Source organism: Vicia villosa, linkage group LG3, assembly GCF_029867415.1.
Source record: "Vicia villosa cultivar HV-30 ecotype Madison, WI linkage group LG3, Vvil1.0, whole genome shotgun sequence".
Taxonomy (NCBI): domain Eukaryota; kingdom Viridiplantae; phylum Streptophyta; class Magnoliopsida; order Fabales; family Fabaceae; genus Vicia; species Vicia villosa.
The window spans coordinates 25,832,988-25,843,980 of NC_081182.1; the positions used below are offsets into that span (position 1 = coordinate 25,832,988).

General features: G+C 33.2%; 1 protein-coding gene across 1 annotated transcript; it reads right to left on the minus strand.

Annotated features, from left to right (window-relative positions):
* Nucleotides 1-6,755: 6,755 nt before the first annotated feature.
* LOC131655210 (mechanosensitive ion channel protein 10-like) lies at nucleotides 6,756-10,156 on the minus strand. The gene is made up of 6 exons (XM_058925103.1): nucleotides 9,874-10,156; nucleotides 8,259-9,708; nucleotides 7,972-8,092; nucleotides 7,592-7,885; nucleotides 7,315-7,517; nucleotides 6,756-7,208 (listed from the first exon to the last, which is right to left on the minus strand). The coding sequence occupies exons 2-6, from the start codon at nucleotides 9,698-9,700 to the stop codon at nucleotides 6,956-6,958; spliced, it is 2,313 nt and encodes a 770-aa protein (XP_058781086.1). The 5' UTR covers nucleotides 9,701-9,708; nucleotides 9,874-10,156; the 3' UTR covers nucleotides 6,756-6,955.
* Nucleotides 10,157-10,993: the final 837 nt, after the last annotated feature.

Consider the following 10,993-nt stretch of genomic DNA (forward strand, 5'->3'; position numbering starts at 1 on the left):
CATGGGAATGATAACAGTTTGACAACAACTATGAAAAAAACAAAGAGGAATAAAGAACACAGAGGATTGCTAACCCAGTTCGGTGCAACGTCGCCTACGTTTGGGGGGATTCATACCCAAGAAAGAAAATTCACTCTCAATAGAATTAGTATAAAGTGTCTTAGATGAGCAACCTTGTTAAATGTCCCTCTTATTAATTCTATCAGTGTATTTCTATTTAGGGCCCCCCTAAATATGAGACCCCTCTCACTTTCTCTCGACACCTAACCCTAGTGATCAATATAATAATCAGTTTAAAGAATGTTGACTTATAACTCAACAAACAAACCAATCTTTATGTCTTTAGATGTTCAATATAGGCACTAGAGTGATGCACAAACAAAGACTCAAAATAGAAACCCTAACAAAAATATTCTGCAATACTTGCACACACCTCAAACTTTAGGTTTAAGTCTTCTTAAATAGCAATCCAACTTCTGGGCTTTTAACTAATGGGAATAAAATTTGATCATGTCCAGATTTGTAGAGGATTATGTTTTGATTTATTTTTTAAAAACCTCAAACAAAAATATTCGATTTGTTTTTATTCAAATTTAAATCTCCCAATTATTTGATTTCATCTTGTTCAATCTGCCAAACAAATCTAATTAACACATTGCTAAAAGATAACAATAAATTTGATTAAACACAACTATAATTTTTGTTCAGAACAACAACAACCATGTCTAACTGACAAAGGCCATATGTAGCACATGCTGAAACATTGTGTCCCACATGTGTCCTTTCTTTATCAAAGCATCTTGTACACTCTAAGTTGTTTTACATAATGCAACCAATCAAAAGGAACAACAATCTTCCCCTTTGGTAATATTTGGAAAAATCAACTCTTGCAAAACTTGCAAGTTGTGCATGGGTAAAACTTAAAAAATAACACACACAGAGCATTATAAGGACACCACAAACGTTCAAAACAAACAAAGCAACCACTAGTAGCAGAAGTAGCATAAAATCAAAAGTCAAGTAATTTGGTTTCTAATGCAAAATAGATCAAACACAATGCTCTCATACTGTGATGCACACAAACAAAGTCTGATAGTAGTCAGTCAAGTCAGCCATAACATACTCAGAACACACCAAAGCTCTTAAGCTTACAACCTTATATGCTCACATATAAGATCATAAACCAGGCCAGATGATACAACATATGAGCACACATCACACAAGCTCATCATAAGATAGCATAAGAAAATCAAGCTCAGACAGAGCACACATCTTCTTATCAAATAACCCTTAAAATCTCCCTATTTTTGCCATAATTTAGCAAAGATATGATGAATTAGAAAAACCAGAAAGCATCCTGCCAGAATCAGATAAACCACATCTAAAAAAAGCTGAGAACATTTGTCAAGTGCAAAAATAATTCATTGTTCAAAAGACACTACAAACTTAGTAATAGAAAATAAAATATGCCCATATACAAGGGCGGAAAAATAGCTGAAATAGACATTGAAGAATGCAACCATTCTTTATAGCTTTCCTCCTCTTCCTCACTAACAAATTGTTCTTCCTCTTCATTGTCATTTATTTCTTCCTCAACTTCCTTTTCCTTGGTCAACATCTTGATCAACTCAACCATAATCCTTTTCCAGATGGTACTTGCCGTTATTGTGTCTTGCAGAGCCTTTTACACTTCCATTATCTCAATTAACACATCCTTTCTAGTGGCTTTGGATTCTGGAGAAGAACTCCCACCAGCAGATTGACCTTGGTGCTTTGGCACCATAATGCACCATAACTCTTATACGCTTACTTAAATATTCGAAGTGTTATTCTTTTTTGTTGTTGTTGAATAAAACTGAGGGGAGTTGAGCTTTTATATAGCATCCTTTATTTGAGTAATGATCCATTCCATTTCTTAAATTCCATTTCTTTTCCATTATTATAGTTTTGTGTGTATATTACACGTATTTTTAAGACATTTGACACATATTTACTATTTATTTAACTTTATGCACACAAAACTATAATAATGGACCCTCCATTTCTTTTTAAGAAATGGAGTGGAACTTTACTCCCTTTATTTGGGGTTATGATCCTCTCAATTTTTTCCATTATTATAGTTTTGTATGTAAATAACACGTATTTTCATGACATGTCACATTTATTTCACATTTATTTAATTTTATATATTCAAAACTATAGTAATGGAGTCTTCCGTTTCTTTTAAAAAATGGAGAGGATCTCAACCCCTTTATTTGTGGTTGTTGCATGATGTTAAGCTTTTAATAAAAAGGTCCATTGTGAAATTTGTACTATTTGCATTAGGTTATTTTGTGTCCTTATGTTTATAGCATGTCTTGTCACACACGAAGTTGTATTTTTTTATCACGTAAAGTGTATATCAATGTAACATGTGTATTATAATTTAGATGTCTCAAACGTTGAGAGTGGAAACTAAGTTATTATTTTTAATAATAAGTTTTACTAAGGTTATGTTTGGGAGTTTTGAGGGGGGGGGGGGGGGGGGGTGAGGGTTTTAAAAAATAGGAAGAATTAGATGAAAAAGAATAAAAAGATTTTGGGTAGAAGGATTTTGGAAGGTTTGATTTTATTCATAATACCAAAAACCCCATAAATTGGGGAGCTCAAAAATTGTATTGAATGAGGGTTTTGGAGGGCTTTCATAAATTTTCCAAATATCTTTTAGGTTGTTGTACTATTTTGAAAATTAAAAATTTTGTAATGATAATGACTCTTTTATCATTCTAAACAAAATTATTTTTTCAAAAAATATTAAATATTTTTCTATATTTTTTAAAAAATTTGTTTTCAGAAGTCTTCCCCTCCCCTCCCCTCTAAACTCCTAACTGTAACACCCTTCTAAACCCCGCGGTAATTAAATAAAAATTCCAGAGTAAACATGAAAACAAGGGTGCCACAATTCAATAAAACAATTTATCATAACTCACTTGCCATGCTTCATTAATGAACAATTATCAATTTAATAAAATCATGTTTCTACACAGCGGAATATTCATCATACGGATAAGCATAACATCATCAATGCAATATCCCACAAAGTTAATACAATAACAACAAAATAGAGTATCATCATTAACTCTAAACTAGCGTTCCCCAGTGTTACAATATCAGAGCATGACACCGACACTATACTTAAACAAACTGGCCTATGAGTTATCCTCACCAAAGCCAAAAGCCGCTACTCGCCAATCTGAAAATGTCAATAGTAAGGGTGAGTCTCATTAAAATTAACAAATATTATAGAGTCATAAACAATAACACATTTTAGTCACATTATTCACCCAATTGTATCATATACAATTATTCAGACAAGTTTCATCATCACAATAACCAACATATCATTCATATTCATAACACTGGAAAACATCCATTCATGTTATAAAAATCATGCATATGAATGGAATGACACTATGCATGTGGTACCAACATCATCAATGGGAATAACCCACCGACCGATCCAACATCATCAAGATACGGCCCTGCCAACACAAATTCCACACAATGGGAATTATGCCCTTCACTGAATCCACAACATCATTTGGATTCAGTCCTCAACATATGCTTATGAATGGATGCAAACATATATGAAACATACTTATACCATCGTCAAGTCTATGAGTAACATCATCTAATACTCAATCAATCATCATCATCATCATCAAAGCATGTTTATATATATTAACATCATACAAATACCATCCAATCGTCATCATTATACAACCAATAAATCATCACATGATTATTGCTTCAAACATAACATGTATTATCACATCTCATCACATACATGCACAATACATCATTCATCAAGCAATAAAATCATGATTCAAAATAATTGAAAGTATACCTCATTTCATTGTTTACACACAGATTTTCTCATAAAGTTTATCATACTCGAAACGGCACCAAAAACGGATATACGGGTTAAAAGTTATGACTTTCGGAAAAATTTGTTAAAAATTGAATGTTGTGAGTCGACTCACAACTTTTCCAGGTCGACGCATAGAAATTCATGTCCCCCCTCGGGTTAGCTCAGGTTGACCCATGAGTCAACTCATGCTGGTCTTTTGGGAACCTATAGGTCGACTCATGAATTTCATAGGTCGACGCATACTGCGTTTATGCAGAATTTTTCTGCGATTTTAACATCCTTCCACTCTCAATTTCAGTCCAATCGCACCACAATAATTCTCACACCAAAATCTCATCAATTAACATAATATACTACAATTATAACACATTTTAGAGGTTATCTAACATCAAAACCATTCATCAAACAATTATACACAGAAACTAACATAGGTAACATCTAATTATATGTTCTATTCAAAAATTATCCCAAAACCCAAACTCTATCATACGACTCAATTGACATGAAATAATATACTTATATCAGTCCTATTATCCATAACCCGATAGATGTTAATCGTAAGAGTCCCCCCTTACCTTAGTCAAGAATATGGACTTTCCCCCTTCTTCTCCATCAAACTCGTAAGCCCTCTTTCTTCAAATTCAGCAAGAATCTCCAATCTTCAAACTCGCTTATCTCACTCATCAGGAATTTCGCTGACACGAATTAATATATCAAATCGAAGGAAATTTCGTGTAGAATCCGAGTCTTCAAGAATTACCTGATTTGGAGCTACGAGCAGAGAGTTATGACTCATTTTGTGAAGGCTGCACCATGAATACGAAAATGGATCTTTGTCCATGAGCTCTCTCCTTCTTCCTCTTAGGTTTTCCTCTTCTATTTTCCAATTTCTTTCTTTTTCTTATTTTATGAAAATAGATTATAATTTTAGAAAAGGGCTTACTAACATAACACCCCCTCTTTACTAACACCACACTTGGCCCAATAGCCCATCTCATAATTCTCCAAATAATTCTAAACAATAATTTAATTTCCGATTAAATTAAAATTAGAAAATATGGAGTGTTACACCAACCATAGTCTAAAGGTTTCTAAAAGAATAACCTCAAATAAGACAACTAGATTTTTTTCAGAGAATCAAAACTGTTGACTTTTAGGGCCCGTTTGTTTTGGCTTTTTTTAAAAATGATTTTTATAGTGTTACAAAATTTTGTGAAAAAAAAATTAACAAAGATACTTTTGATAAAAGCTTCAAATGAAAATTTTGTTTGAATAGTTATTCTTAAAATGTGATTTTAGGTATTTCATCAATTTATGGAGAAAAAAAATTGGATATCAAAATTTCAAAAAATCACTTAATTTTGAAGCTATTTCAAATAGATTTTCATAAAAATCATTTTTGAAATACAACTTTTTGAAAAACTTGCAATTTTGACTAAGTTTTGGTCTTCAATAATCTATGTTTATGTTCTAGGATATCAAAATTAGTGTTTCATTTTAGAAAAAACGAATATAAAAAAACTTGTAATATTTTGAAAAACGGTTTTGAAAAATCTATTTTCAAAAATACAAAGAAAAAATCCATTTTTTTTAAAGCTGAAACAAACTGGCCCTTAAACTTTAAGCTCACTAGTGGAACTTAATGACTACTTAAATACAAAGGATATTGTTATACATGTACCAACAAGTAACAGAGAGAATCTTTTATGAAGTCCTCCCAGAGGGTGCTTCAACAAATATAGTACAAGAAACTTGATGATTACTATCTTAGATGAAAATTTTCAAATTTCTATTGTAGAGAGGAAATCACAAAGGCAACAGAATAATTCAACAATATCAATTCTCTTAAAAATCATATACAACTTAGAAACAATCAACAAAAACACATCAAACAACACAACACAATTTTAGTGTGGAAAAACTTCCGTTAACTATGAGTAAAAAACCACGGGACTCGTAGGCCACTTAAAATCTCCACTATAATCAACAATGGGTACAAACAAGGTTCTCTCTAACACTAGTTAGAGGCATACATAAACATCATCAAGAGTTACAATTAATCTTGGAATACAACAAGAATCAAGAGAAGAATTATCCTATCGGTCATGCCTTCTAGAAATGGCTCTGGTAAGTTACATTCAATATAGAAGAATTATCCTATCTATATATAAACTGTAGTACCTAACAACTATATAAGGAAAGTATAACTAAAAGTTGTTTGAATTATACAAACTAATAGTTAACAAAAACAAACTAATTAACCTTAGTTGGTTAATTAATCTAAATTATCTATATGTATGAAAAATTACTAGTATATCCAAACTCATAGATGATAATGGTCAGTGGTTTGATAGCCAAGATGGTCTCTAGTCTCTCCTGACTACTTCACCAATCCTTACGAAGCAAGCCTTGGAGACCATCCACCCGCAACCTCTTCTCTGAGGTCATTTGTCTCTACTGAAGATAATGAGATTCTCACTCAATCACGGATAGAGTTCACGCAAGTCATTTTCTACTATCAACAATTCATGCACATGATGTTTGTCATCCTAAGTGGTAGTACATTCTTCACTTGAAATTATGTAATACAACACTTCAAATTGAAGACATGCATGTAACCAACACCAACACACACCAAATATGTAGTTTCATTCAATTATTTCATTCTCTCAGATTATTATTCATGCCATTTGTGATATGTGTCAGTGTCATGTTTGTTATACGCGTTTGTGTGTTGATACTTCATAGACCAAAATTAAATCAAATTATAACCAGATTCAAGGGACAAAGTTAAACCGTGAGCCAAATTTTTTGCATTGGTTCAACTTCAAGGTTGGTACATGAATAAGACAGAAGAGTCCTGAATATATAATTTTATAACCATATGAAAAACAATTGTTAACATTATCTTTCAAGGCCCAACACGATCAGATGTATGAATTGAACATACCATAGAAAACAAACTAATGGCATTTGACAGACCAAAGAAACAAATGGAGACATACATGAAGTTGAATAGCATTGTGTAACAATCATCGTTTAAGATTAACTGGTATCAGGTTCAGTGTGTCTGAGATGAACAGCTTGTGGAAGAAGGTTGTATATGATTTTGAGCTCTTCAAATATTCTCTTTACTTCCATCACTAGTTCACTTTTCCGCCTGAGTTTCGCCCCAACGTCTTGGAAGTTCATTGTGTGAATAACATAAAGACCCATCTTAATCCTATTTACATTTTCAATCTCCCTCACAAACAAGTCGAAATTAGCATGCCAGTATTGTGGAGTCCTCTCCACATACCTAATTTTTTTAAAACAAAAACATCAGAACCAAGATATGCATATAAATACTAAGATTACAGCAACATGAGTTATTCCAAATTGGTAATAAAACTTCAGTAGCTTACCACTTTATTTTTTCATTCAGAGCTCCAATTTTCTCTGCTGGTGTCTTAAAATCAATCCAGAACTCTAAAGAATCAATCATATCTGGGCTTCTGTAATAATTGCTAATGGGTTTTACGGCCAGGACAGAGTTTGGATAATACAGCTTTTCATTACTAAGTTTCAAGAATACGGTTGTCAATAGATTCATTTCTTCGACCACTAGCTGCCAGATGAATTGAAAAGCATTAATACGCGAATCTCAAAACAAAAACAAAAACTTTGGCTGCTATAAATTACCTCAACACCATCTACAACACATCGATCGCCAACGTCGAACGGGTGCATTATAAACACAAAGATGATGGCTTCAAATATATTCTTGCATGTGTTTGCAAACATGAAAGATGCAAGTACTAGCTGCGATGCAATGAATAAAAGTACTTTTGAGTTTGCAATTTCCATAAGAAGAAGCCACACTAGTATGGTCACAAGTACTACAACCACTGTCACAAGCTTGTTTAATTGTTTAACAGCTGTTTTAGTGTCGCTTAAGGCGTGTGCGAGTGCTCTGCGTTCTTGATATACCTTCAACTGAAAAATAGAAACATTAGTCCAAACAGAATTTTAATCCTTCATTATGATGACAACAAATTTCTAGCAAACATATAAAATCATACCACCCAATCTGTCAAAGATTTTCTGGTAATTAGCCCTGTCTCTGCCTGTGCCAGTAAAGGAAATACCCAAGGAACTTCTTCCTTAATCATGAATCTACGGAGTTCATTCTCGTCAATGTCCCTGTTCATAATGAGAGCACTTTTTAGCAACAACAAGAGTGGCAGATATCAAAACAAGGAGAAGGGCACTTTTTAGATAAACAGTTTAATTAAACATTAGTAGCTTAAGTGGTTTTTAACATTTAAGTAATAATGAACTTCTAAAGTAATAACGCGTATATTCTTACGTGCAACTAGGGGAAGCAGCGACATTTCTGAAAACATGATAGGCTGCAGCAGTTGCTTCCATCTCATTTGTAATTTCTTTATCAGTTTGTTTATTTTCTACATCATAAAATGTTTCATCTAGTGAACTAGAGATTGTTGACAGCTTTGAATTCATCACTGAATCTACCAAAATCTTCATGGTCCACGACGAAACTTTCTCTTGCTTCATGCTGTGAAGCTTTGCCATATCAATAACCTCTTTCTTTGTGTCACCTTTATTGGTAATACTCCGGAAGCTAAAATGGCTCAACCTCTGCGATCTCCCAATCTTCTCGTCCTCATCCAAAAGTGGAGGCCCGGAGAGAGTTTGCAGAACATATTGATGGAAGATTGATTCTTGAATTCGATCAAAGAAAGATTTCACATGGAAATTCGATGCCAAAATCTTCAGCAGCAATGTCTTTACGACCCACAGAAATGCTCCAATTAGAAGGGAAACAAGAGTCCATGTTACACCATCTAAAATCTTTTCGGCCAGTTTAGATCGCGGGACCTCATGTTTGATAAAAAGAACCCATGTGAGGAGAACCAAACCGATCCAAATGAAAACCTGGACACATTTCTTCATTCCATGGACAAAATAAAGCACCTTTTTCCTCAACAAAAAGTTCATTTCAATCACGAAAACAACAATGTGCATGAACCATTTGGTAACTAACATGCCACAAAAGGTCACCATCGCAAGCATCCACCACCTCCAAAGCCGCAAACTCCACATATGTATCCTTCTCAGTTCCTCAACAGTCAAGCTAGCCAGCATATTCCCCGCAATCATTGCAAACACAAACAACTCAATGGAAGTCCTAGTTGTTAGTCTCTTATGCTTGCCTTTACTAAACTCAACTTTCTTGTAAATAATTTCATCAGGATCCTCACCAGCATGACTTGGAGATGCCCTCCAAGATGTTCTAGTAGTTAGGAAAGACGCAATCGAAACACTTCTATTAATTGATTCAGATTTGTAATTGGACGAATACGAACCTTTATTGAACGAGTTCTTATAAGATGAACTAACAGCTAACTGTTCTTGCAAAACATTCTCTTCTACAATGGTTCCATCAACATGATAAGGTTGTTCCCCAAATCTTGATTTGGGTTTAGAATACACCGATCTCACAAAAGATTTCCTCTTAGTAAGGTTTGCATTTGTAGTAGGATATCTCGGGGGTTTATTAGGGCTTGGGGTGAACCTTATCTCAGGGGAAGCACAGTCAAAAGGTGGTGACTTTGAAGCAAGTTCATTTTCACCTTGAGGCATAGATTCAAACAGCTTCAACCCATGATCATGATCATGCTCAAAGTCATTACTCTCACCACCTACATTTGGAATCCCCACCACCACTTCACCTTTCTTCTCCATCATGCTTACTCCACCACCTTGATGCTTACCATTACCATCCATTCACAATCCTAAACATATAACAAAAACATAAACATGTTAAAGTTGATAAACTATCTAACTTAGTCATAAAAATCAAACCTTTATCACTAGAAATAAAATATATAAAAACATAATGGAATAGCATTAAACACAATGAGCAATAGAGCATGAAATAAAACAAAACAAAGCAAAACCTTTGTGTAAATGAGAAAAAGTACGCTGGAAAAAGTTGTAACACAAGTATGGGTGAAGTATCACACTTTGGAGTGTGAATTTATGTATTATTGAAGCTTTGGATTTGGAATGTGATTTGGGTTAGCTGTACTTTGGATATACAAACGTGGGTCAAACAACAACGGCGATGGTGGGGTGTTAGACAGCCTCGTTGAGTGTCAAGAATCGTAGAGCAGAAAATGAGAATCTTAGCATTTCAAGAAATGTGGATTTATGCAACTTTTAGTTTTCGACAAAAGCTAACATTTAAAATATAGTACAAATAAGTACGTAGTTTGTCCACAAAAGACTACTGAGTTAAGTTAAAAAATATGAATAATGTCTAGATGTGTCCAAAAATATACACAAAAATGTTATCCCTCCCTCTCGAAAAGACATAACCACATTCTGTCCATCAACCAATATATTTGCTACTTGCTAGGATATCTTTTGATTCTCTTATTGTTATTTAATTATAATTTAAACTGTTAGAACTAATTTGTCAATATTATGATTACCAATTTTTTTATATGTCTTCGATCCTATAATATGGAGGACTTACATGTACATAGTAATATTAAACATGAGCGGGTTCGTAACAACTCAAATCTGTATCTTCAAATAATCTATGTTTATCGCCCAAATTTTAAATGGTGATGAAAAATTAAAACTCAAATTCGTTTCAAATGAGTTCAGGTTGGATTCGAGTATCTCCGTCCGACCACCATTCATTTAGTAAAAATATATTTTTTAATAAAGATATTTATTTTTTTCAAAAGTAAATTGCATTATAATTAATAAAATAAAATAATCTCAAAAAATTTCATATATATATTTCAAATATTTTAAATAATAAATACAAATCAAATTATCAAAACATTGGTCAGATATTTAATATTTAAAATTATCAAAAATAAATAATAATGCACATTATAAAATAAATGGGACAGGTTTGAGATGTATACTAGTGTCTCCATTACCGACTCATTCTCATATTTGTAATCGTGAAAAACCAAAAACCAAAATCCAAACTTAAACTTAATCAAAACGGATTTTTCCGTCAACTTCGGGGTAGGTTCGGGTATGTACCTGCGAGTACGG